The sequence below is a fragment of the Osmerus eperlanus genome, chromosome 11 (assembly GCF_963692335.1).
Source record: "Osmerus eperlanus chromosome 11, fOsmEpe2.1, whole genome shotgun sequence".
Classification (NCBI taxonomy): Eukaryota; Metazoa; Chordata; class Actinopteri; order Osmeriformes; family Osmeridae; genus Osmerus; species Osmerus eperlanus.
In genome coordinates this window covers 13,769,320-13,796,097 of record NC_085028.1, presented here as the reverse complement: position 1 = coordinate 13,796,097, position 26,778 = coordinate 13,769,320, and the positions used below count along the sequence as shown (strand labels likewise).

Genomic DNA, 26,778 nt, shown 5'->3' with positions numbered 1-26,778 from the left:
ATGTATTGCATCAATTAAAGGAAAACATTTTATTCAAGTGGAATGTTATAAATGAATGAATGAATAAATGAATGTCATGATAAGTGCTTAATATCTAAATGTTTGCATATTACATGTGGTAGGTATTATATCAGCTAACATTATAAACACGGTGGTGGTGGCTGTTAGACCATCTTGCACATTGATCATTTTAGGGCAGTTTTTGCTGTTGTAAGCATCCTCAGGGCTAGCACGCCTTCCACCCATTCATTAGGAGACTCCATCATCCTCTCCCACAAAGCCACCTCACTGGGAGTAGAGTCCATCCAGTCTACCACAGCCCCATAACTTCTGCCTGCAGGGGGAGAAAAGCCAAGAAGAGATACTCTTGTCAAAGCACGGGCTGTTTATATTTTACATTTAGCAGACGCTCTTATCCAGAGTGACTTACAGTCAGTACAGGGACATTCCCCCCGAAGCAAGTAGGGTGAAGTGCCTTGCCCAAGGACACAATGTCATTTTGCACGGCCAGGAATCAAACCGGCACCCTTCTGATTAATAGCCCGATTCCCTAACCGCTCAGCCATCTGACCCCAATGTTTACATTACAGAGTCCAGTAGCCCAAACCCATATCCCCAGTACCTGTGCCGGGCCCTAGCCTCAGGCCTCCAAGGAGGTTGCTGGCCAGCCTGTCTCTGTCCCAGACCGTCAGCTCCACGCAGGCCTCTTTCAGGTCCTCCTGCCTGAAGCCGTCGTACACCATGGTGTGGTTGAACACCGGCTCCACCGTCCTCCTGAGGACGCGGGTCTTTTGACGGCTTTTTCTGCTCGTGTCTGGCAGCACGAAACTAACAAGGGAGACCGTTTATATTACACCACACCTTTAACAGGACACTGGGCCCCTTCTGAATGTCATCCAGTAATACCTACACATTACATGCTGAGGTTATTACAGTATGTACCATTTTACATAGGGGTCAATGGAGGCTCCCCTGATGAGAGGAAGGTTCTTGCAGTCTTTTACCCAAATATGAACTTCACCTGTTATGGGGCCCTCTTTGGCTACGCCTAGGAGGAAGAAAAGCATACCAGCAACTCAACACACCTGTGGCAATTACCTTTTGTTCCTATAAAACATTCAACCCAATGTGAATATACCATGAGAAATCTGATTATATTGTGGTAGCTCTTACTGTGGGCAATCTGGGGCAAAAAGCGAATGGCCAGTCTCATTTCTCCTCTGTCATCTGACTGCTTTAGACAGGTGGTGGGCTGAAAAGAGACACAAAATCATCACAGTCCAAAATCTATAGCTCTGAAGTCCCCTGAGATACGTTTCAACTTATATGACATCACTTGTGTAAGCTCACACAACTCTGACTACTGTGCTTATGTAAGTTTGTGGCTGGATTTCAAAAGGACACTGGACTAGCAATCCTTGTGTTCAGACACAAACAAAGTAGGTGTTTTGTCTTACCCTGGCTTTCAGTGCTAAGTAGTTCATCTGGGTGTGGTCAAAGTCCCATTTGGACAAGTCCACATCCACCTCACCCAGGAAACTGTTCCTCCCAAATGTGTCATGGTGCCAGACAGAGAGAATGAGCGTCTGGGTTCTCAGATTCTCCAAACGAACTCGATACTGATTAAGAGGAAAAGACGGAAAGAAAAGAACAGTGTGTATCATCATTCATTGAGCCTTACAGTGGCAATTATCTGTCTCACTTTTCTAATGTTATTATGTATAACGGTTGTCTTACTCTCAGAATCTCATTAAAAGTCGGATTCTGTGTCTTCTTTTTCACAGATGTTTTCCTCTTCCCTAAATTGGCTTTGTCAGGCACCAAATAACTTTTAACATACCTGTAAAGAGACACAAACAAGATACAGACATGCTCAGTTTGATATTTCTTCAGTGTACTTTTCTATAAATTCACAAACATACAGTAAAACCTAACAACAAGATGAGCACGTCCTTTGGGAATTCCTCGTGGAAAGTAGACAGTAGTTCCCTAAAGGCCCGGTTCAGTACTCACGGGTCCGAGCGGCCTCTCTTTGGATCCACAGCGGCCAGGTCTTGACACTGAGCCACAAAGATGTGGAACTCCCTGAGCTTCTGCACATAGTTGATGGAAAACTGGATGTTTCCCTGGACTTCCACATTCTCAAAGTCCCCACTGTACATGGTCATTACACTGCCACTCATCTAGCACGACGGCAAAGTCACCACACACACACACATACACACACGCACACACACACACACACACATCTTAACATTTAGTGGTTAAAAGGACCAAAATATGATCAGGATGGGCATTTAAATTATAGTGAGTTCTTGTGGACAAATCGCTGTGTGATTAGAGTGTTAAGGCGTCAGCAGTGACTGTGTTAGTGACATCATGCCTGGTTTTGTGTGAACATACAGAGGACACAGATGCCATGCCAGAGGAGGTGCTGAGGTTAGTCATAGATCTGCCCGTCATCTGCCTGCTTCCATGGTAACTATTCTCAGAGGTGGAGTCAGTGTCTCTCCCATCGTTCTAGAACACAGACAGAGGACGTAGAATGTCCGCGGTGCAAATATATTGCATATTCATAGGGGGCAGAACTGGAGCGGTGGTTACCTCCTTCTGAAGGAATGAGGGAACAGATTTGCTTAATTTCTTCAGATGTTCAGGATCAGAGAAGGTGGAAGAGGAGGGTGAGGCGAAGGATGAAGCTGAGGAAGGACAGAAGAGAAGCGTTTATAGAGACTGACCCATAGGTCAGACTGTCAATACATACAATTCATCAATACTTACAAAGTCTGTATTTACATGACATAATGTGCATTGCCTCATTGAGGCCCAAAATGAGATGCTGTTTATAGAGAAAATAATTAAACAAAAGTCAACCATCACTTCCACGCCTCGGGTCAGCAAAAGGGCCTTGTCTTCTTTCCTGCCCTTTGGAGTTATTAAATAACAAGGTGTATTTTAACATCTAAATTAAGCATCTAGACAGATCTTAACATTTATCAGCATTGGGAAATGCAATTAAGGAGAGAAGTAAAATCCATACTTACGTTGTGGCAAGGACGCTGTGATGTCCTCTAGACTTTTAGCAAGGTTCTTTGGACGTGCCTCTGCTCGCCTCAACGCCCTCTTCACTGGGTTCTGGTCTTCCTCACCATTCTCTCCTGTTAATGTATACATGTTTCTCCTGTATATGTAGAACTACCCCATGAACTCTTCACATATGGTATCATTGGTATATCACGACTAAATAATGTAAGTGCCATTCCTGGGCTTCACTACAGTCATAGTAATAACAACATACCACAACAGTAACAGCAATGACAAAACAAAACAAGAAAGACACAACAGTACAAATAGTGACACAGTGCAGTGAAAGGTCACCATAATCACTCTGTCAATTATTACTTTCTTCCTTTCATATTCACAAGAAAATGTCTTGTGTAATATATCCTATATTCAAGATGAAGTATCAGAGGATTGTGTATGAGGTAAGTGTACAATGATAAGGCATGTTGAATTGAGGCCACTTTCATCCTGGCCATGCGGTTCACAGTCTGGAGCCAGAGCACCACGTGATGTCGTTAGAATCAGAAGGCCAAACTGTCCAACCCACAACTTAAACAGAGGCAGCTGATTCCTAGCACAGACACTGTTTACAGAGACATTATTCAGCCCACTGAGATAACCAGTACACAGTTTCCAAGATACAGGAACCAACCCTGCAATGTACACTACATAAAAACAGAGGAGACTTAAAGAAAGGGAACTCATAGAAAAGACATAGAAATAAGGCTGTTGCTCACGTTTAGAACTGCTTCTTGAGTTGGACCATGTTTCGGATGTGCTGCTCAAAGATGACTCTCGGCCAGTGTCTGTGCTGCCTTGGTTTGACCACGGGGGGCGCTGTGCAGTTTTACTGCCTCTCCTTCCATAGCTCTCCTCTGAGCCAGTAGGGGTGCTGGACTGGACCGGTCCACTCAGGTCCAGGTCAACTCCGGCCCTGCTGTCAAAGTCCTTCAGTGCTGGGACCATAGAAGAGTGGGCGCTGCTCTTCTCTGAGATGCCCAGGTAGTGGCGATAGTCTCTGGGAACGAAAGATCTAGCACGCAGAGCCAGAGATTCAGACTCCTCAGAGGAACGTGAAGACCTCCTGGGACCTGCCTCTTTATCTGCACTCTGTCTCCTAGCTTGTGTTGTCTTCCCCTGTACAGGGCTGACCTCTCTTGTCTTTCTAACCTGTCCTGGATAAGGTTTGTCTAGCTTGTCTTGCTGATCATCCACGTCCAGGGAGAACATACTCCTCGCACGTCGCATCGTGGACCGTCCACTTGAGTTTCCAAAACTGTCTTTCCTTGTCTTTGGAGAATGAGACTCTTTTGCCAGGGTGCCTTGTGGTCTAGGGGGCTTTTCTTCTCTGGAAGACTTCTGATCTGAGCCCCTTCTGCCCTGCTGTGGCCAAGGGCATTTTTGCTGCTCTGAAAATAGTGTGATGGGACTCGACAGGTTAGATTGACTGTCAATCAAAGCTCCTGTACCCAACCCAATCTGTCTGTCAGTGGGTGACCTTAACTGATGCTCTCGCTCTTTATTTCCCCTGGCTAGAGATGGAGGTGGAGATGGAGATGATTTTGAGTGCCAGCTTTCATCTACAGGTGGTCTGGCCTTCTCTGTGTGAGTAGGGCTGGTTGTGCTATAGAATTCAGGATCAACACATTGTTTTAACTCCAGCATTGGATGCAGAGAATCAGCTGTCTCGTTCTTTTTCAGGCTTCTGGGCTTATCAAAAGCACTTGGTCCTTTGCGATTCGAGATGGCCTCACCCCAGAAATCTCGAAGATTCTTAAACTGTGAACGATTCCCTCCAAGGCTTGGGGAAAATTTGTCTAGTCTCTGATTCATTGTGAGAACGGTAAAATTAATTCTGTCAGACGAGAGGACAGAATCTCCTTCATTGTCACTCTCTGATCCATTCCCAATTGACAGCAGATCATATTCAGATTTGGTGAATCTTTTATTCAGCTTTGATGGAGCTTTATATAGCCTGACATCCCCTAGCTCTTTAGATTTACCAATCACTGGCCTCGTTTTTTCTTTCTCCCAGAATGACTTGAGCTGTCTTACTTTCTCTGCTGTACTCTCGTTTCGAGGAGGAGGTTGCTTTGGGGTGTGTAGGATGTTACCTCGGTCAGTAAAGGTGAGATCATCTTGTTTTCTAGGGGACTGGACATCTCTCTCTTCCTTCTCCTTTTCCTTGAAGTTTCCACCAGCACTGCTCTTTGTTTTAGTTTGGGGGCTGACCTGCTCTCTCCCTATTCCACCAGAATGATACTCCATGTGTGAGCTATGTGTGGGCTGATCACCTTCTGGGATGTCTCTGACCTGGAGGGTTTCAGGCTGAGGGCTGGACAGAACCTGAGCCGCTGGCGACAGATTCCCAGGCTGAGGGCTGGCTCTAGACTGTGGGAGTGGGTCTGCCTGAAGCTCTGGTGGGGGCCTGGCCTGGAGCTCAGGCTGAAAGCTGAGTCTATTCAGAGAGAGGATTTCTGTTTCAGAACCTCTTCTGTCCCAGACCAGTGGATTTGTTGGTGATGTCAAATGGCGGTCCCCTCTGTTTTGAGCTCCAGCACTTGGGTGGTAATCTCTAGGAGATGGTGACATTTGTATCCCTACTGTAGGGGGGGGGACTTTGTGTTTCATATCCTGGGTTGTCTTTTTGATTTCTTTTCCGCTCCTGAGGTGTGGGGCATTCTCTTCGGGGGGCACCACAACCTTATCTAACACGGCCTTCTCTTCTTTGTCATTCTTCTTCTCCGTCTCCTGGTTCCCAGGTCTTGGTCTTATTTCAACTCCTGTGTTGGATCTACTGATGAGAATCTTTGGCCCAACGTTGCCCTTCTCCCAGAAGGACTTGAGGTTGGATATGTTTGCAGATTGGTTCTCATCTTGAACTTCCTCCTTCTCTTGTGTTACCTGTGGTTTGACCTGTTGTGTGACCTTCCCCAATTCTTCTTCTTCTTTCTCTGACATGTCCTTTCTCTCTCTCCTACCTGCTGTCTCAGTCTCGGATATTCTCCTCTTGAACTGGTATGTTCTGTTCATGTTGACAGGAGAGTGGACCTCAGTGGGTTTAGACTTCAGTCCATCCTCTGAAGTCTTATCAGGTCTTGAATACACACTTTGACCCATAAACGGTTCATGTATGCCAGTGTACTCCTGCTGGTGGTCTCTCATCATCCTGGGAGATGTTTTCTCTCTGAGTTGATATTTGGTCTCACTGATGTTCTCACTATAATTTCTGACCGGCTCTATCAAGTCTTCGATGGTCATGTTTTCCTCCCGGTCAATGCTGAGAACTTCTGGCTGACCACTTTCTGTCTCTAGCCAATCATTGCTGTCCGTGCTGCGGCTGAACCAGTCCAAAACCTTGGCGATGGCTTTGCCCTCCTCCCCAGTGTTCTTGGGGCTACGTGGAGCCGACTTGAAGGCAGTTTTACAACTGGGCTTCTTAGGGGATTGTTTCTTCGGTTTATCATCTGAGACATGGAGATTATATGGTTGATCTGAAATAGTGAGTCAATTTAAGCGTTAGAAAGAAACACATACTGTAAGTAGTAGGCTTCATGCACATATATTCACACAACACCACAACATCCAGAATTTCAAGCATTTAAACCACATTCTGTAAGAAATAGTCTCTAGACTTACTGAGGTCCACGTGTGTTCCTGCATTGCGAGCGTGTGTCTCCTCCTCCACCGCTGTCTTCTCAGCCTCAACAGCAGCAGGTTTATAGGTCGAGTTCTGCTGGCCAGACGGCTGAGGAATGGTAATGGGGGCCGGCTTTGTGACGTCGGAGAGCAATGAGGATTGGTGCTCTGATAAAACAGATGTCTCCATGCCGCTGAGGTGGCCCACAACATACTCTCTCTGGGTAAGGCCATCTCTGCCGTCAGTCATCTGACCTCTTGAGATGAATCTCTCAGTGTTTCTGTCACTATCAGGAAGCAAGGCTGGTTGGAGGTTTGTGGGGGTTTGTGGGCCAGTCAGGGAAAGTAACACATTTTCACTTCTAAAGGCAGGAGATGGGGACCTTCCTTGGGACATTCTGAAGGAGTCACCTTGGGAAGTCTCCACCACCCTCTGATAGGTGTTTGACTGAGGCTTCGCTGCTCGCTCCAGGCTGGGTTCTACAGAGACCAGAGCCGCATCTGTCAGTTGCTTGTAGGATACCAGAACTAGAGAGTTCCCTGTGTGGCTGTAGGGATTGTTTTGTGACTCTGAGATGGATGGTATAGTTCCTCCTCCCAGACTGGAGCTGCAAGTGGAGCCATGCTGGAGACTTCCCTGGGAGGTCATGACCCCTGACCCTCTTTGAGGAGCAGGACCGGAGAGGGAGATGTCGCTGTCTGAGAGAGCGCTGGGACGCCTAGACAGAAATGTTCTCTTCTTGGGGACAGGTCTGAAGCCCACAGAGGAGCCCTCGGAGGTGACAGAGCCCGTGGAGGTCTGGCTGGACAGGCAGGACGTCTTCAGTGGAGAAACAGGTGCTGAGAAAAAAACAAAATAAGCAACATGAGAAGGTGAGCTTTATCTTTCCAGATAAGCCAGTATAAATGCCACAGGCACGGCTATCATAGTACATTCACGTAGGTGTGTCTTAATACTGTCGTGTAGTGTAATACTGTAATACAACACATTTGGATAGATCCGCTAACTATTCTCAGCACAAGCTTTTCCATGTAAAATGGATTCCCATCTGACCTGCTTCTGTTGGTTTCACGGGTTCTTGGTTTCCATTGGCCAACTGTGTTTCTGTCTTTTCAGACACCTCAAGAACAATAGAGGCACGATTGAATGGGTTGTGCCTTGGCTTAATGAAGAACAAAAAATATTATTAAGTTTTGACAATTCACTACACTTTAAAAGGCTCTCAACAACATTGTGATATGATTGAAAAACTAAAGTGTAAAAAAAAACTTATAAAAAGAAAGTAGGTTTATTTGCTTTGTTTTCTTAGTTTTAGTTTCGTACCATTCCTGGGGAGCGTACGTTTACATCAATTCTTGCTCTCTCTGTGTCAGCAACACTGGAACTCTCCCTGCAAAACAGACAAATCCATCAGTACTCAAATTAATGTGGGTTATTATAACTATGGGATCCTGAACAGGTGATCAAAGCAAACAGGTCGTGTTGACCCTTGTTTTAAGGACTCCATTTAAGGCAAGGCCCGAGTACAGTGTATTTGCACGTCCACTTGAAATTCCTGATTACCTCCTGTAAATGGTTGGTCAACATTTGGTTCTGCATAACTGGGACCTGTTCAATTGAGATTAATGCTCATTTCAAAGGAAGCAGGGAAGTGCCTGAGCTGACTGGCGTGGGCGCTGGACTAGAACAAAAACCCATGATTCCTGCATGCCTGACTCCTGCTGCCTTCCAGACACCTGATTTGAGACATTATAAGTAAAAGAAAGGACGATTACCTGTATGTCTCTTTGGAAGAAAGCGGCTGCTGAATGTAAATGTAATGCAAATGTGCAATTTTCAAGCACTGTTACTTGAATGTCAGACTTCTTAAAACTGTCATATCAAAATAGTTCCTAATAGAATGACTCCTAAGCTACAAGAGGCCACATCCTGGATTTGAGCAGGTACAGAACGGAACAGATGGATTCCATGTGAGCACCGCCTATGTTGATTTAAGTAGTAACGAGACACCAACTCCTAAAACTCACACATACACACAAACACACGTTCTTCACCCAGGACGAACAGTAGTTTACAGAGCAGTGACTAGTGCTAGAGGAGAAGAGGGAAGTATGAATTAGGAATGTGTGGGTATGTGAAGGAGGAGTGTGGTAGATCACCTGGTCTGCTGAGGCTGTATTGGGGTCTCCAGGAGTCTGGCAGGTTTGGGTGGAGCGACTATGTCTGAGCCTCTTCCACTCACAGCTCTGGACCGGGACAGAGAACCCTCTGAAGAAAATGCAGGGAATAAATACTATCAGCTAACAGAAACACATATCTCAGATATTAACATACAGTCCCTCTGCAGTAACATGCCAGTGTTTGAGTGTGGATCCCATGTGACAGCAATACGTTGTTTATTGACAGGAGACAAGACAGCCTACCTAAGGTGTCTGCTCTCTTCTGCTTCATGGAAGCCAGAATGATCTCAGAGCCATGGATCTTGTCGTTGTGTCGTTGAGACTTAGCCTCATAAAACCACTCTCCTGTCAGGTACTTCAGCTTGCTCTGCATGGGGGAAACTTTCTTTTGCAGGGTTCTGGTTGGACAAAGCCCCAGGTGGTCACAGGTCAGAATATACAGCAGGTAAATCCAATAATTGCATTTATTGATGACAGTGTGTGTGACACTACCCTTTCATGCTGAATGTGTGCACAGTCATGTTAATTTTCCACCATGTAAGTTACCGGTAACAATCAAATGCAATAGACATGGAAGCACAATGAGACGCTTGTAAACAAATAGCTTACATTCCTCAGAGGACAAAACACGGTTATTCAATAGTATCAAATGAGAGGAAGCACGGGGCTTTCCTTTGTGACTGAATATGTGCCAGAAGCCCACAATAAACATGTGTTTTTTTTTATTCAAAGGGAGTTAAATCAAGACTGTGACACAATTTATTGTCATATTTTGCTCTGTAACTCTATACTGTATAATATATAACTCCCCTATATCATCACATTGAGTGAACGAATGTAATGGGTTAAGGTGACACATAGGATGTGTAATGATAAACTGAACACCTCTTAGGCTCTGATGAACTAGATGTGTTTACTTTAGCAGTTTGTTAAGACATATAGTACAGTTGACTTTTCCTATCGTCAAACCATCCTACCAGTAGGAGAATAACACTGGCTACAAGACTTGGAAAAGCAATAATATTGTTTGGGAATGCTTTTGGGGGAAAAAGCTAAAAGAGTAATTCAATGAAAATCATATATTTTTCTGTTTTATTTTATGACTCATCTTTTCTCCTGAAAGGAAACTACACAGGTCATGTGAGAAGGGGCAGCAAATTATTACACACGACTGGCTTTAATCCTTTTACACCAGGGCGACTAAGGCCTGAGCACAAACAAGTCAACCATACAGAGACAGGCTGCAGAATGACTACTCCTGTAAAAAGACATAGCTGGCCAATTACATTACAAAATATCTGTGAATGGGTCATTGTTTCTCCCCTTTTGTTTTCAACTGTGGGCCTCATGGTAAAAAACACAGAATACCACATAGAGACAAAGTACCTGTAAAAACCATGATGGACATCTATTGCAATGTATGAACACGCAACAAACTTGACGTAACTTGACAGTGTTTTCTCAGCTGAACACGTAGGCACCTCTTTGTTTCTCCACCTCTAAACGATTTCTATTCCTGGACATCAGACCAGCATATTCCTCTATCATGTGGTTCTCTGCAGTTGAACTGGGAGCCATAATCTCATTAGTTATCTCACACTGAAGTCTCTCAGTGGCACAGACTCTGTAAGTATCCGGCCAGGTTGTGATTTTATTAAGGCCAAACAAGCATCACCTTCAGCAGCTTGTTTACTCTCCCATAAAGGTCTCAGCTCATAGAACCGGAGGAAAGACGCATTCACAACAATTGAATATATAATAGTTTCCTTAAAAACGTGCTTGAATGATCATGTGATCATTCAGCTAGATGGGAGCAGTTCTTACACACTTCCTTGTGAAGGTGTTTTGGTTCTCATAAAGAGAGTCTGGGGCATCTGAAATGAAGGTTTCATTGAGAAGGGCTTCCTTTCATAAGTTCAATCTCCAGTGAGCTCACCTGATTCTGTCCTCCTCAGCCTTTTTGAGGTCTTCATCCCTCTTCAGCACTGTCAGAATGGCCTCCTGCTCCTCGTCTGTGAGGTGGCTTAGGTCTATCATGATCTCTCTCTCTCTCTCTTTAGTGTATCTCTCTTCTTCTACTTCTATCTCTCTCCTCAGGACAGGTGTTTTGAGAGGCTAAGGAGATGGAAATAAAATACAGAAAGTCAGTCAGCTGGGGTTGTGTTGTGTCTGCCTTTCCACTCAGTGACCCTGAGACATTAGCCTGATAGCTGGGGCATATCTATTTGTATATTTGTGTGTGATCCTGCATGTCATAATTACCTCTTCTTATCATTTGTTCACAACCTTCGCTAGTCTAGCACATATTGGCTTTAAGAGTGGATCAAGTGCAGACCTTTCAGAAAACTCAGAAGCATGAAACAGACCAAAAGTTAAATTAAATTAGTCTAAATGTATTTATTAGGTGTCTATATGTTTGTAAGAAACACATGATCTTCCAGTATCTGTTGAAGTGCCACCTTCTGTAAACCTTGACAACCACAGCAGGTACAGCCTCCTGTTGATTCATACAATTCATACAACCACCTGTTGACCTTGAGTCAATTCAAACACAAGTTATGACCAACTACTGTGCATGCAAATACGTACATGTAGCCATAGTTCATTCTTAACTAAAAATGTGTGTTTTGGTTTAATAGAAGGGCACAGGCAAATTGTACAACGGAATATTTTGCCGTTAACTAAGTTTATGTGATTGGATAATTGTATTGACTACTCACGTTGCCTGACACACCATTGCCCTTACTTATTTGTACATTTATTATAAATATATATATATTGTTTCAGAGCTTCAACAAATTGAAGCCATCCTTACAGAAACGACTAAAAGTGTGAATTGTATCACTAAATCTAATCCCTGAAATATCCCCCAGGTAGCCGAACTTCGTGTGATGCAAAATTATTTCAATTTAGGAAATTACAGTAACATACAGTAGTATAGGCTAGTTGATATGTTGAATAACCTAAAAACTTAATGTGGACATAAGATAATTTACCTTTATAAACTTGAAAACAAATCTGCGCCTAAAAAGGATAGTCTGCTTTGTCAGCTTCCTTATTGCTTTGGGACATTGTCTCCTATGAAACACTTCTCTAGTTTCCAACATGACACGTCTATCAGAAAATCCCTGTCCTTATAAAAACCACACAATTTCTCTTTGTGTATTATTGTAATATGAGCATTTCGGTTTCAGCGAAGTATGAATAAGAATTAAAAAGATTTTACCTTGATCAGAGGCTGTCTGAAGAGAGCCTTTAGACATCACCCGCTTACGTTTGTCGAAGGAGGCGATGTCAGAGAGATCGGCCACAGAGCATAAAGACAGCGTCTAATGCCTGTTTACAATCAGTTTAAGTTTATCAACCAGGATGTTGGGGCCAACTTCATGCGGTGTCTTAACCTTCAAAAGTAATTGGAAATCTATTGTTATGTTTTTTATTCCTTTATGCCAATTAAGCTGGATATTCAAATTGTGTTAATTGACCAGAAGACTTGACAGCTTTATGTAAACATTAATACATGTAGCTACTAGCCTAGTGTAATTGTACACATCAAGACTTGGTTTTCTCACTGCAATAATGGAGTACCGAATAAAGAATAGTACTTAAATAACATTGTTATTTCTTTTCCAGTAGTATATCAAGTAGTATGCATATACTGGGCACCAGGTGTCAGTATTTATCACATAAGTGTCAATGCATGCATGTGCACTCTATCTGCTGTACAGAATACATCACAAAAAGAGAGGCTGAAATATTAGTTACCAGACAAGAAAAAAGGCACACAGTATAAAGACACCAAATACCTGACCTTTCTACTGAGAAGCTCTAACTCTAGGGAAATACATTATACTGACACGTGGGCCTATTCCAAAAGCTTAGCTTTGAAAAAATTGAAGACGAACCAACACCTTTGTGGAAGCTGCTCTTTATTTGAAAAAGAAAACAAAATCTGTCGATGTCTGCTACACGTTCTAATTACATAAAGAAAAATACAATCTGCGTAGGACAAACGCAGATAATATCCTGAATCAAACTTAGGTAGAGTCATATTTGATTGAATTGCTTTCATATTTCATACATCTTTCACTTCCCCTCACAATGAACAGTCAGTTCTATATACACGGAGCACCGATCAACAGCGCCTCACTCCCATCCTGGTCATCTGGATCTCTATACAACTAATTTACATCAAAACTGTGACCGTTCTCGATATCGCCAACACCCACAACGACCACATACAGTTATCCCCCGTCTCCCGAAACAGGGGCTGAGAACGGGCAGGTAGCTTTGGAAAGATGTGTGCAACATGAAGGCAACTCTTTCACATTCAGAGTAAAGGCAGCCATTAAAACGGTTCGTGAGTTGATGGCATGCCAAGCTTAAAGCAAAATGGATCCCTCCCCCCCCCCCCTGTGTGATGCTTCAGGATCATGGATGAAGTGGTTTCAACTAGATGAAAAATTAAAGGAATAAAATAAAATAAAACGGTCCATTGCAAAAACCCTAGGCACAGAATTGACTATACTGTAGATGACTGACTCATACTCTAACCCCTAACCCCCATCACACTTTAAGTGTATGGAGATTGTGAGATTTGCATCTATTAAGAATTGTTCTTCACACAAAACTCTGAGAATATTTAGTGCTCTATCATTCCGCTTATAGGTGTAAATTTATATAATATCTATCTTTTGTAACTCTACCTCAATGACACAGTCCAACATCCATGGTTTATGCATATGCACTCCCACAGGTGTTCATTGTAATGTAGGTTTTACTATAGATTTCCCCCCCCCAATCTTAAATCAATAATCATAAATAAATACAAACAACACACAAGGAATGTCTACTGTAAACACGGTAAAAAAGACAATAACTAAAACAGGTGTAAACGTCATTAGCATCACTACTCAGTGACAGTTAAGTAACTGTGGGAAATGGATGACTGGTGATCCAGAAGAGAAGGATTCCTATCCTGACAACCTCCACTTTTTCTTCCCCCTTCCCAACATCAATCCTTAGCATTCAACAACAGTATCTCCAAATACATAATATCAAAGTTTCTCAGCACCCATAACTATCTTTACAGATTATAAAATGGATGAGGATTCCCTATAAAGGGGTTAGACAGCAGCATCACTTGACGTCTTAGACAAATTACAGAATAATGGGTGAGTTCTCTCCCAAAGTCGTTTACACATGGTTTCCATGGTTTCCTTCAGTCATTGCACGGCTGTGTTCTTGACATGTCTGTATTTGGGGTGTGTGAACGTTTCTCTGAAGAGTAGGACTGCAACAAGGACAAATCTTTGCTGCTAAGTGCTTCACCTTCTGAGAGACGATTCTTTCATATTACATGAACTGCATCTGTGGGTCAAGAGGAACATAAATGGGTGTTTAGACAGAGGAAGACTGTCCTCTGATGGGTTGAAGCTGCATGAAACTCCATGAATACAATGAAAAGACAGACACTTCAACTCAGAGCAATGTGCCTCAGAACACAATTGTCTCAGTACACAATTACAACAGAACATAAAACAACTTTTAAGTTAAGAAATGGCCGACTCCTATCTAGAGACTAAGGTTCAGTAGACTTCTACGTGTAAAAAACATATATATAAAAGAAGAAAAAAAAGAAACAAAAAAAGGAAAAATACACCTTTTAATGAATCCAGATACACTAATTAAAGTGAGTGTGCAATAGAGCAAGCCAACAAAAAGTGCAGATCTAAAAGCGAGGAAGTATCAAACAGCTTGTCTCTGATCGGATGGGAGAAGAAGCAGTGTGGTTTGCAAATGAAGGGGCAGAGAAGAAGACAGGAAAAGGGAAGCATCGGAGCGTTAGAAGTGCCGCTCGTGCATGTGCATCCGCAAGCACAGAGCATGCTGTACCTAAGGAGATGCTCTACAAGAAATCCTTGAGAGAGAGCTGTGCAAATGGGTCCTGTCCAGGAGCTCTGAGGGGACTCTGGCTGGAAGGACTAGACGCTGCAGAGGGCTATTTTCAAGGACAGGGAGAAACAGAGGGAGAAGGAGGGGTGAAGTCAGAGACGGCAGGAACCGAGAGAAGGACGGAGAGATTAGATAGAACGAGAGACAGGAGAGAGAAGTGAAGGAGAGATTAGATAGAACGAGAGACAGGAGAGAGAAGTGGAGGAGAGATTAGATAGAACGAGAGACAGGAGAGAGAAGTGAAGGAGAGATTAGATAGAACGAGAGACAGGAGAGAGAAGTGAAGGAGAGATTAAATAGAACGAGAGACAGGAGAGAGAAGTGGAGGAGAGATTAGATAGAACGAGAGACAGGAGAGAGAAGTGAAGGAGAGATTAGATAGAACGAGAGACAGGAGAGAGAAGTGGAGGAGAGATTAGATAGAACGAGAGACAGGAGAGAGAAGGACGGAGAGATTAGATAGAACGAGAGACAGGAGAGAGAAGGACGGAGAGATTAGATAGAACGAGAGACAGGAGAGAGAAGTGGAGGAGAGATTAGATAGAACGAGAGACAGGAGAGAGAAGTGGAGGAGAGATAGAACGAGAGACAGGAGAGAGAAGTGGAGGAGAGATTAGATAGAACAAGAGACAGGAGAGAGAAGTGAAGGAGAGGTTACACTGAGAGGGGTAAATACAAATGATTCTTAAGGAGGGTGATGACGGACAGGTTTGACCCAGGAAAGGGGTCAAGTAGAACACTGTCGTCATCACAGTGGGATAGTCATCACAACACAGCTCTAACACCCACAATAGCTAACTACACGTCACAGAAGCAGAAACTCGCACGCTTTTACATTACAACACGTATACTCTCATGCGCTGGACACACAAACGTACACGGCAGTCGACACTCACGCACACATGCACTCACACATACCTGAGCGCTGGACACAGAGCCAAAGGGGTTGGGTGGCCTCATGACGGGCTGTGTGTACATCATAGTGGGAGGGTTCATCATCCCCATGGAGCCCATCTGCTGGGGCTGTGGAAGAGAACATTCACCAGCCTGAAGATAAGCCATGTCAAACTGTCCTGAAGAGTCTACCCTAGCCCCAACTCTATCTTTTCTGTAAAAGGAACGGCAGCTTCAGTGCTAATGCACACAGACAGCTCTATACAGGCAAGTATCCTTACCATTCCATATCCCATCATGCCTGTGGGAGTCGTGGCAGGGAAGGCCATGACAGAGGGAGGCTGTGAAGACACACAAACAGACTGAGCGTCAAACATCACTTCTCAGAACAGCATACAAACAGCTGAATGGCGTACAGACATCTCTGTTGCACATAACAAAAGTCAAGTGCAACCAGCCCTGCTTCCCGGGGAAGAAAGTCTGCATGACCACTGTCAAAGGCCAGTATGCATCACCATGGAGACAGGGTTCCAAGTAGTGGTCGGCGCAGCCTTGGGTTGCCAGTTGGTTCCTCCAGTCAGCCTCCTCTCCCCAGGCTGGCTCCAGTGTATGTCACTGCAGATTAAAACAGCTAATATTAGCCCAGGCTGCTAGCTGCTGCTGCTGCTGGATAAACAGCACGACAGAGGACACTTTGACCACTCCACAGAGAAAAGAAAAAAAAAGGCAGCCGTGTCAGAGGTCACTTACTTTTTCGCTGTGCCGTTTCCAATACCGAGATCTAAAAGAAGTTTAGGAGCACAAATGTAAAAGGTGCATCAGGAGATTTTATGTCCAAAAAACATACACGTGTCAGTATGATGATGACAATGCTGGCCCAGTTTGCACTGTGGCACAACTGTCACAACAATACAAAGAATTTTCAATTGAATATATAGAACATGATGAATGAGCTCCTGACCAGTCCAGTGAAAATTCATTAGAATACCCACCCATAAAGTGCCACTTACTGCCCACTAGGTTTGCCAGAGAGGAGTCAAGGTCGTCTGACACCAGCTTCTCTGGCTGCTGACTGGAGCAAAGGGCCTGGTTAGACCCTGCCATAGTGGGCTTCAGGATGCCCCCCGTAATATCTGAAAGGGTGGGCGAAGAAGGAAAAAAACAACAACATGCTATTGCAGGAGAAATCATCGAGTCAATTATGTCTTCGACCCCTGTGTGGCCCAGTTGTATACACATACTCACCGTCAGAATCAAGGCTGTTGGCGCCGGTCGCTTTGGATCCGAAGACTGACTCAAAGTCCACCTGGATCCCTCCTGCAGATGGCTGGGGAGGGGCCTGTTGTGCTGAATATCCTTCGGAAAAAAAGGTCAGAGAGGAGGCTATCACTACAGGTACTGACAGGCTGATACGTGAAGCAACACAACCGACTGGACACAATTTGGCCTCATTCTCTTAGCAGTGAGACTGGACTCTCGACCTAGAGTATCTCTGAATGGACCTGCCATGGGACGGCTCCAGGTCTAGTACTCTACCTCTGAATAGGCCTGCTACACCAGAGGACTCAGGAGGGTATGGGGCCTGGTGTGGGAGGTGCTGGGCCATGGGCACTGAACCACAGAAGGAGTCTGACACCCCACAGGAAGCAGGAAAAGGAAGAAAGAAAGAGAGCACAGGAACGCAGTTCATGGCAAGGCCAGACAGGCAGGCAGGACAGAGGAACAATAAAGACAGAGAGAAGAAAGGTTCCACGAAGTGTAAATAACATGTAACAGTAAAGTAAAACATGAAACTATAGAAAATAGTATATAAGACAGGGGTAAAGGTGGTGAAAAAGGATCCTAACTAGAAGGTAATGAAAGTCTATGTTCCCAGATGCTGGCCTCTGGTTATAGGGACAGACCATGGGGAAAACATGGGACTGGGTGTCTATGTTTGCCAGGGCTAAGGAAACATAGTCTGGGATGGTGAACCATCGTAGTACCTGAAACGGAGTGTTCTATCCGCACTGTGCGTTTGTAATTGGTTGAAACGGACGAGTTTGTGTCAATAAAGGGATTGTAACGATCTAGAGGATCAAACATAGTATTGGTGAAGGAAAACAGAATTCAGATTAAACTGCTCTACGAATGAACAAAACGAGACTTTTGACATTGTAAACGACTATGATATGAGTACTACCATCAAATATGATACAACAAAGAAGAAGGGAGTGGTATATCCTGAACATACAGGTCGGGAGTTAGACAACATCGCCTCTACACGTGGATATAGTCTGTCAATCAGAATGCTATATGAAGCACTAGACCTCCTTTCTGAGACGCTTTCTCAAAGGTTGTTACTCGTCTTTATGATTGATTAAACTGGAAAGGAACCAATCAATAACCCCACGTTGTGACAAGAAAGTTATTTTAGAGAATCAAATAATGGGCAATAATAGACATTCCTGGTTGGCAATTTACATTCCCATTTTGGACAGGTGTTACAGCTATCAACATCTCTATTATTCACTGAACATGCGAGTCAGACATGCTCATGGTGGACTCTGCTACCTGGGGCATGTGGAGCACACACAGGACATGTCAGGAGAAACAAAATGAGTCTTTACCACCAAACATTTCATGAGCAGACGTCCTAGAGGAAAAGCTAACACCGTCGGAGGAAACGACAGGCAAGTGTGCAGCATCGACAACGAGCTTTGACAGGAAGGGGTTAAGGTTTGGCATGGAGTCGTCTCCAGCTTCAGCAGAGGTGAAAGGATCTAGGCAGGTGAGAGAGAGATCGAAAGAGAGAGAGAGAGAGAGAGAGAGGAGAGAAAGAGAGGGATCGAAGGAAAAGAGAAGAAGAAAGGAGGACGTCAGTCAGACAATAAAGGGAGTGCATGCAGATCATGAGTGAACTACCACACAGACAGGAGGGCCCTTTGTGGTGTTGTCTGGGTAACTGGAGATTCCTACCTGCCCAGGCAGTAGCCACTGGCAGACCTGTAGATCCAGCCTGCATGGAGGGCTGGAAGGTTTGCTGCAGGTCGAAAAGGTCACTCTCCATTTTCAGAGCGCTGGGGAGAAAAAGTCAGCTGTCAGCAAGCCTGACCTTGAACACTGTCAGTCACTTCCAGGACTACCAGTTTTATATAATTTGCAAACAGGTGGGGTTCGTATCAGGGGCCACATAGACATCCAGTGGAGGCATACCCATTGGAACAGCTAGGGGTAGAGAAGAGGTCAATTGCTGGGGCAGTGCTGATAGTGCCCCCTGTGGTAGAGACAGGTGATGTGTCTGTGGTGGCGAAGGAAGGTCTCTTGGAGAGCTCCTTCAGCCTCTGTTCCTGGGTGGAAACAGTCCAAGTCACATATCGGCACTACAGAAAGACCCTTCTTCTTTGAGGGGGACAGTTTTGCAACACCAAATTCCTTGAATACTGTATGTATTTATTTGTGCAACACTGGACGGATTCTCTTTTAACTTTGAGAGAATTTGGGGTTGAAGTGGCCAGTCGCCATCATGTGTTGTTGCTATATTACCTTCAGTGCTTTGAGACGGGCCTGTTCCTCCTCCAGAGCGGCCTGCTTCTCCCGCTCATCCACTTTAGTAAAGGACATCCCCGTGCTTGCCAGCGAGGACACCGCGTTAGACAGGGTACTAGCCCTGAAAAAAAAAAACACAGGAATAAACACTGTTAGGCAAACACACAGGTACTGCTGCCCTTTGGAAACAAAAAAAACTGAAGGGAGAGTGTGGAGTTCTGCGTAGATAAATGAATTACAACTCCATAGCGTGAGCCTACCTGCTGGCGGCAGTGGAGTCCTTCACCTTCTTCCCTTCCAGAGAGGCGAGGTGCTGTTCCAGGGCTTCCAGAAGGCTACTGGGAGCCTGGGGTGAGAGATACCCACAGTCAGCACAGTGTTTAAGACTTAACAGACAGTAGAGGACGTCACCATCAAGGGCAGTGGTGGGTATTAGGGCTTTTTTTCTACACTCTGCTCTCGACTATACTACAAAAACGCAATAGCTTTGTGTTCTGTGCTTGTTTACTATAATACTGTACTTATAGTACTATTTCTTAATACTTTGCTAGTGGCTTGCTGCTTATGGGCACCCAAGGGCCGTTGCCTGCCCACCACTGATCCATGGTAACCATATCAATTGTTTGGAACTTATGTTGTAATTTCGCCACAACATTTTCCAGCTGACAGCCATTTTGGATGAGTGGAGATCACATTTTTGCGGATGACACATCACAGCATTTTCAACATCCTGGTGTTTGGTGTTGAACTGACCATGTCTAAGCACAATCAGGCAGCCATTTTGGATGGTCTAAGTACATCTCATGTGACTATGAGGACAGTGGTTCACCACAGATTAGTACAGAACCTGCTCGACACAAAACTCAGCGACCACACTAGAGAGGCAGGCAAGACAACACCAAATCAAGTCACAGACACAGAAGAAAAGTGATATGAGGATACTTACACAAACTGTGAACTAAAGGTGGAAAGATAGGGGAAAATACAGAATATAAAGGTGGTGATGGTCAGAAAGATATATTTATTTATTTATGTGTGTATTTATAGAAATGTCCAATTACTATAGTGTTCTGAGGTTGACTTTAATGTGGCCATTGTCATCGCAAGGATATTCCACAACGATTGTATTACAGAGTGTGAATCAAGTTGACTGTAAAACACACCGTTTGAACCTATAACACCTTTATGTACTGTAGATAAAGCTTAATCAAAAAGGAAGAAGAAGAAAAAAGTGAGTAACACGCCTCAGTCGGCGACATGCGCTTGGGGGAAATCATGCACTCAGCGGAGCCTCATCTTAAGGAGCATTTGTGCAGGGTGGAGTAAATATTTGTGGGGCAAGGTAACAGCTTATTTTGAAAATAAGAATTAACACCGAAAGAGATAAAGACACTTGGAGGGACAGGGAGAAGTTGATAGCACAAATGAGAGACAGAGGTACGGAGAGAGAGATGTATGTGTGTGTGTGTGTGTGTGTGTGTGAGAGTCTGAGTGATAGTGTGTGGGCGCATCAGAGAAAGATAAGTTGCTGTCCCAACCAGCATTTTTCGTAAGAAGTGAAGTTGTTTGGTACAAGAACCTCAGTAGACACCAGCTGTACTGGTTAGTTGAAGGTGTAGAACTTACCTGGGATAGGTCTGGTATGTCTCCACGGTCAATACCGACTTGCTGTTGAACAAGAAAGGAAGACCAAGTTAAAGTCATGTCTTTCCTTTTATAAAGTTAGCTTACCTTTATCTGCAGACACATTTGACGAGGCACCTTTGAATGAGTGAATGAATTCATGAATTTTCTAAACAGGTAAAGAGAAATTACCTCTGCTACTTTGAGGAACTCGGAGATGCGTGTCATTCGTGTGAGGAACTTCTTGTAGATATCCAGACCTTCTTTACACTGGGTCTTCTTCATGTCAAAGTACTTTTCTATGGTTTGACAGACAAGGCATTCATTAAAACAATTCCTCTAAAATCACCAGATAATGGTGACACTGATGATGAAACGTTATTCTAATTTCATCACTGAATCGTGCCACTGAATCGTGCGGACCATTGTGAGAGAAGGTGACTTGACGGTTTACCTAACAGATTGATAATGCCTTCATTATAGGCTGCAAAAAGCCTGATGGAGTCTTTGAAGAGGAGCAGGAAGGCTGCATTGATGACTCCGTTAGTGAGCTCGTTGGCATTGACCTGAAGGAGATAGATCAAGGTGCTTCACAAAACCAGAAAAAAAAGATATATCCGTAACTCACCACAGCAGTTCTGCTGACAAACAATAACAGAGAAGATACCGCTAGCGTGCACAATAAGGCATGTAATGTATCTCCAATATCTGTTCTTGTCTATCTGCAGACTATCTGAAACCCCCGGGCAAGCCTCTTTATATTACATGAGCACAGCAAGGTTGACCTCAGACTCACATTGAAGTCGAGGAGAGCATCCATCTGGTTCTGTATCATAGGGATAGTCTTCAACAGCTTTTCTGTATTCATGCTTCGCATCACCCCGTCCACCCTGTAGACACAGGTTTTTAATAGAAGACACAGGACAGAGATAGAAGCAGGGTGGCTATGCAAATGTCTGGTCACTTTCTACTGCATGTTAGTAAAAGGATTCCAAGTGCTGCAGGGATATGAAAATTTTTCAATATTGTACATATAAAGAATACTGAGGATTCACAAACGGTGAATGAGTGCATATTAAAGAGTTTCTTTCCGCCAGCAGTGAGTTGGATTATTTTTAAGTCTGGAAACGAGCACAAACACGTCTATTGACAGATCCTCACCCTCGCTTTACTTTAGTGAAGTCAAAAGCGACCTGTCTGTATGAAACCGCTTTTTCATTCAAGTATCGGCTGTATCTCCGGATAAATGTGGACATGTCATAGCCTGGAGGAGATGGGCAAACAAAAGCACACATTAGGAGGATAACAAACATGATAAGATTTAAATATTTCTGATATGACTGCTATGATGGTTGTGACATCTCTTTACAAGCTTTGCTCAGCATGACAGTTAAGGACAAAGATATTCCAAGTTACCTTGTAACCCACTTTTGTCCAAAAAATTACTGAGATTGAATAACGTATTCCTTGAAGCCAAGTACTGGACAAAACGCTGTATCAGGAAAAAAAAGAAGGTATTCACCCTTATTAAATACATTGACGATATAATTCAAATATTACAGTAATACAAAAGTAATGTCTTGATTATTAGTTACCATATTATAATTGATCTAAATAACAGCTTCTAACAGAAAGAAAAGGTTCTGGTTCAGTTCTAGTATCCAATCATAGACCAGTCCCTCACCTCGTTCCCGTAGACCATGAGATGGTGTGTGGTGATCAGGGACTTGAACACCACCACCCAGCTGGTGTTAGTGGTCCGTTCAAATAGTGAGTCGGCAAGCTGAGGGATACTGACGTTCATCTCATTGGTGCAGTGGATCAGGTCTGAGAGGAAAGAGAAAGGGGCCATTTAGAGGATTATCTCCAATGGTCTCATTCTGAGAATGACGATTCATAGGCTCATAAGCAGTGTTCTGAGGAGAGACACGGTGTTGAAAACGGAGAATACACTGGGTTCCCGACAAGGAGATTAATTCCAGGCCAAGTTCATATTCTGACATTCATATTCTGTTTCCGTGTTTACACACACAGTGTAAACACCCACAAACAGTCAATATGCCTTTGGCTGCAATCTCATTCAATTAGATTTAATTCAAGGTCTGACTAATTGTGTGACTACTATAAAGATACTTAATTACTATGCTACTACAGACTGCCTCTTTTCTTTTTCCACAGCGCACTTCCTCGAGAGGGTTTAGAGCTGAGGTTTCACAAACTCAAGAAGAATTCACAATCCTGAAGCCAACTTGTTTCAAAGACTGCCAAATAACTTGGACAGGGATGCTCTTTCCTTCATCAGCTCTCTCTCTCTCTGTGGTCTATTAGCACTGTTTTGGCCTGAAAAAGGTTTAAAACCATAAAAACAATGCAAACATGAAGCCTACGCCTGTTTTAATTACTCACAGTTTAAATCATTTTATAACTTAGACCTAAACCACATCAGTTTAACATCAGTACCTGATATGTTTCCTATTGCTAGCAGAGGGATGCGGGTCAAACCTGCACAGTGCACACCATTCCAGCAGCTCTAATGGTGTTGCCATTCAGTGATGAACAGATTGACAGTGCAGTCAGAGAAGGATTTCTGGCCTATATTTCTGTGTTTTCTAAGGAGAGGGTTCTAAGTAGGACAGGGTAACCTTCCAGAGCAGCAGCAGTTAGCATGGCTGGCTGAATCACCATGGGAAGACTGGGCGTATGGATAGAGATAGAGAGAGAGAGATAGATAGATAGAGAGAGAGAGAGAGCGAGAGAGAGAGAGAGAGAGAGAGAGATACTGACAGTGCTGTAATGTTACATTATAGTAAGTATAGTATAGTCTTGCAATGATAACAGCTTGTCTTGAAAACAGCAACACGTCTTCAGTGCTGTTGCATATAGGCTGTGGCACATTTATCTGAATGAAGGAACTTGACAAAAATAGCTCAATCATTCCATCTCATTACAAACGCAAATACCCCCCTACACACACACACAAACCCTCCATGTACACATGACAATGTGGGCACACAGGAGTGACGTCACAGTCATTTTCACAGATCTCAATATGGGCCTCCTGTTGTGAGATCTGAGGGGGTGAGTCTGAGGGAGGGAGTCTCTCTGTCACGTTGGACAGCTGGCTAGGTTGGGTGAGCCAACACACTTCAGGTGCATGCCAACTCTCAGTCATCCTGTTAGATGAGGGCTTCTTCAGGAGAAAAGCCCCAAGGAGCTAAAAGGTAGGAAAACTCAGAAATTCCTTAAGCAATTTTAGCTATGTGTCAAAAACTGACATTTACATTTACATTTAGTCATTTAGCAGACGCTCTTATCCAGAGCGACTTACAGTAAGTACAGGGACATTCCCCCCGAGGCAAGTAGGGTGAAGTGCCTTTCCCAAGGACACAACGTCATTTTGCACGTCCGGGAATCGACCCAGCAACCTTCAGATTACTAGCCCGATTCCCTAACCCGATTCCCTAACCGCTCAGCCACCTCACTCCCTACTGACAAGTGGTCACCTTCTTCTTTAGAGATGCTAGTCTAGCCAACCGTTTTACACTGGCATCTTCATACAGATAACATTCAAAGAAACCACTTCTATCAAGGACCAGGAAGCACCGCTCACAAACTAGTAGATACTGCACCTACAGTACGCATGCACAACACACCTGTCTGGATGACTCCTGAATGAAAGTAATCTAAGATACTTATTCCACCTGCATTCCTCAGTAGAGAAGATACACTTCTATGATGTCAACCAAAATCATATCAGTGGCTGCTCTGTTGAAAACTTGGAGTGGTAAGGGTGGTGACACACAAATTAAAGGTCTGCCTGACATAAAAGTGTAGCAGTCTGTCGGAGGAAACTCCTCTCATTGCCAGGATCAGGCACAATATAAAGATACAATGCAAAAGCCCAGCCTTACTCCACCAGTACAGATATGAAGACATGCTATTCACAAACCTTAAAATACAACACTGACTGCTGGATTATCCAATTATGTAAATGTCATACCGTTTCATGTTCACTTTACTACAAGGTGATGTCGATTTCATCTCTGACATCTATGACATTCCATGGTTTCACATACAGGAAAATTCCAGATTTTCCAATGACTCAAGTGATTTTCAATTCCTGTATCAAATAGCCTACTTGAGGAATGTTACGATGCAAAAGCATTAACAGGAGCACAGGGCCTTCTGACAGATAATGTAGGCTATCAATAACCTGGAGGTGTAAATGTACATGTATGGCCTCTGTGACAACAACGACTAACCTGGTTGCTGGTCAGAATTATTTCGCGCATCCATCTGGTACTTGTCATCAATAACATTTCAGGTTCCTCCTCTGGGCCTGCCCTAAGCTAATGCTGCTCAAAATGGGTTGTTATCCTACTAGGCCTGATGGCAAAAATACATCCCAACAACCACTACGATGATTGACTTACCTAATGTAAACTATAATAGAGAACTTGTTAATAATAATAAAGTATATTTAAATCTATGAGTTTCTGGAAATGTGCTATAGCTAGCTATGCAGAATGAATGAACCCATTATTATATGATTAGAAACGCTTTTGACAGCCACTAGCCAAGATGAACGATCATAAACGAAACAGGTTTATTCGCTATGTATCATGCTAATGTACAAGAGTTTACTGTTCAGATGTGTGTTTTCATTGCAATGTCTGATTTTTCAATGCTCTATCATAGATGTTTTCTCAACGAAAACTAGGAAACAGTGTTTCAGTAAAGGCTTGGGCCTTCCATTCCCGTCGCCATAACTCTACCAATGCAGCTCAGTGGTTTCCCCGCAACCAGTCTATGTTTTCAAACATCATATTTTAAGTATTTTCAATAGATACTTACAATCCAAATGTTTCTTTTTCGGGCCCATTATTTCGTGTGTAGTTGCCTTACATACTGTTTTAGACACAGCGGATCCCGTTACACTGTGCTGGGCTGCCGTTATCCTGTCCGTAATGCTCTGCCCCGACATCTTCGTTTATCTATGCTGTAGCCTATAACGACGAATTTGAAAATAGGCTACACAACACCAGCTGTTCAAAATGTAAAGTAAATTTGGAATCTTCTTCGCCGGCAACCCCCTTGTCCACCACCCAATTGAAATCAAAAGAAAGGGGGCGCTGAAACAAAACGAATACCGGGCGTTGCAGAAGGATGTAAATGAATAGCCTACAACAAAAAATGTAAACTGTGTATCCAAAGCTCGGTCAGATATTAATTTAACTAGCGCCTAAAATAAAATTTCATAACGATGCTTTTGAGGATTTGATGATGGATCCACTCGCTGACTCATTCACCCACAGTCTCATCTATATATCTCATCCCGATCTCACACACTGGATCCCTCTGTGTCTCCTGTCTTCGAATCGCCACTCCTGCTGGGTTTAAAGGACTAGAAGCATTCAGGGAAATGGCGGGCCTGCTCTGTTCTCAGAAAGGTTAGAATGTATGACGTTGCGGAGTGTCACGCAAATCTAGAATCTGCTATGTATTCTTGCATAGTATAAATAATCAATAGGCTACAGGCCTAGGCCTATGGTGCTGACCACGCACTGTAGACATGGACAAATATCTTACTAAATTACTGTTTTTATAAAGTGTAGTAAAGCTTTTGAGGGGTAGGCCTATGGCTTTTTAATATGGAGTCTCCAGGTACTATGTCTGAAAAAAACAGATACACTTGTAAACTACTGCTGTAGAATAACAGCTTTCATTGTAACTTTTTAAAATTAATTTATTTTAACATGTCCAAAGACATAATGTAGTATGTTGTTAAACTGTAATCGTATAGGCTATCGTTTATTCCTCCACAGATTTGGTCGGTACCATGTATCCCACCTTTTAAACTGCTGTGAGGTCATGATCTTGTTTTAGGAGTTTTTG

At 43.6% G+C, this 26,778-nt stretch overlaps 2 protein-coding genes across 16 annotated transcripts; both read right to left on the bottom strand.

Annotated features, from left to right (window-relative positions):
• Positions 1 to 14: 14 nt before the first annotated feature.
• sytl2b (synaptotagmin-like 2b) lies at positions 15 to 12,188 on the bottom strand. The gene is made up of 19 exons (XM_062472891.1): positions 12,110 to 12,188; positions 10,820 to 10,998; positions 9,127 to 9,281; positions 8,863 to 8,971; positions 8,027 to 8,093; positions 7,757 to 7,865; positions 6,703 to 7,542; positions 3,801 to 6,557; positions 3,045 to 3,158; positions 2,875 to 2,925; positions 2,605 to 2,699; positions 2,404 to 2,520; positions 2,014 to 2,183; positions 1,738 to 1,840; positions 1,458 to 1,619; positions 1,174 to 1,252; positions 943 to 1,048; positions 623 to 828; positions 15 to 334 (listed from the first exon to the last, which is right to left on the bottom strand). Exons 2-19 carry the CDS (start codon positions 10,918 to 10,920, stop codon positions 186 to 188), a joined length of 5,490 nt encoding a protein of 1,829 aa, XP_062328875.1. The 5' UTR covers positions 10,921 to 10,998; positions 12,110 to 12,188; the 3' UTR covers positions 15 to 185.
• Positions 12,189 to 12,791: 603 nt separating this feature from the next.
• picalmb (phosphatidylinositol binding clathrin assembly protein b) lies at positions 12,792 to 26,331 on the bottom strand. Of its 15 annotated transcripts, none has more exons than XM_062472479.1 (24): positions 25,738 to 26,330; positions 22,568 to 22,710; positions 22,300 to 22,375; positions 22,045 to 22,147; positions 21,680 to 21,773; positions 21,338 to 21,449; positions 21,076 to 21,182; positions 20,887 to 20,928; positions 20,207 to 20,218; positions 19,521 to 19,606; positions 19,258 to 19,381; positions 18,928 to 19,061; positions 18,691 to 18,791; positions 18,342 to 18,494; positions 17,718 to 17,801; positions 17,269 to 17,361; positions 16,978 to 17,088; positions 16,743 to 16,865; positions 16,483 to 16,513; positions 16,248 to 16,347; positions 16,014 to 16,073; positions 15,757 to 15,861; positions 14,779 to 14,884; positions 12,792 to 14,253 (listed from the first exon to the last, which is right to left on the bottom strand). In XM_062472479.1, the coding sequence occupies exons 1-23, from the start codon at positions 25,865 to 25,867 to the stop codon at positions 14,792 to 14,794; spliced, it is 2,217 nt and encodes a 738-aa protein (XP_062328463.1). In that variant the 5' UTR covers positions 25,868 to 26,330; the 3' UTR covers positions 12,792 to 14,253; positions 14,779 to 14,791. The 15 variants fall into 15 exon arrangements, with proteins under 15 accessions (XP_062328463.1, XP_062328459.1, XP_062328460.1 ...); XM_062472475.1 differs by having other exon boundaries at positions 16,725 to 16,865; positions 25,738 to 26,329; XM_062472476.1 differs by lacking the exon at positions 20,207 to 20,218 and having other exon boundaries at positions 16,725 to 16,865; positions 19,521 to 19,611; positions 20,880 to 20,928; positions 25,738 to 26,329.
• Between the last annotated feature and the right edge of the window lie 447 nt (positions 26,332 to 26,778).

Coding starts and splice junctions, on each gene's coding strand:
- sytl2b (XM_062472891.1), bottom strand. CDS start 10,920: ATGATAGACCTAAGCCACCTCACAGACGAGGAGCAGGAGGCCATTCTG. Junction 2,926..3,044: donor CACAGCGTCCTTGCCACAAC/GTAAGTATGGAT, acceptor ATAACTCCAAAG/GGCAGGAAAGAAGACAAGGC. Junction 829..942: donor ATTGACCCCTATGTAAAATG/GTACATACTGTA, acceptor CTCCCTTGTTAG/TTTCGTGCTGCCAGACACGA.
- picalmb (XM_062472476.1), bottom strand. CDS start 25,867: ATGTCGGGGCAGAGCATTACGGACAGGATAACGGCAGCCCAGCACAGT. Junction 21,183..21,337: donor AGGCATTATCAATCTGTTAG/GTAAACCGTCAA, acceptor GTCAAACCATAG/AAAAGTACTTTGACATGAAG. Junction 15,862..16,013: donor GCATGATGGGATATGGAATG/GTAAGGATACTT, acceptor TCTCTTCCACAG/CCCCAGCAGATGGGCTCCAT.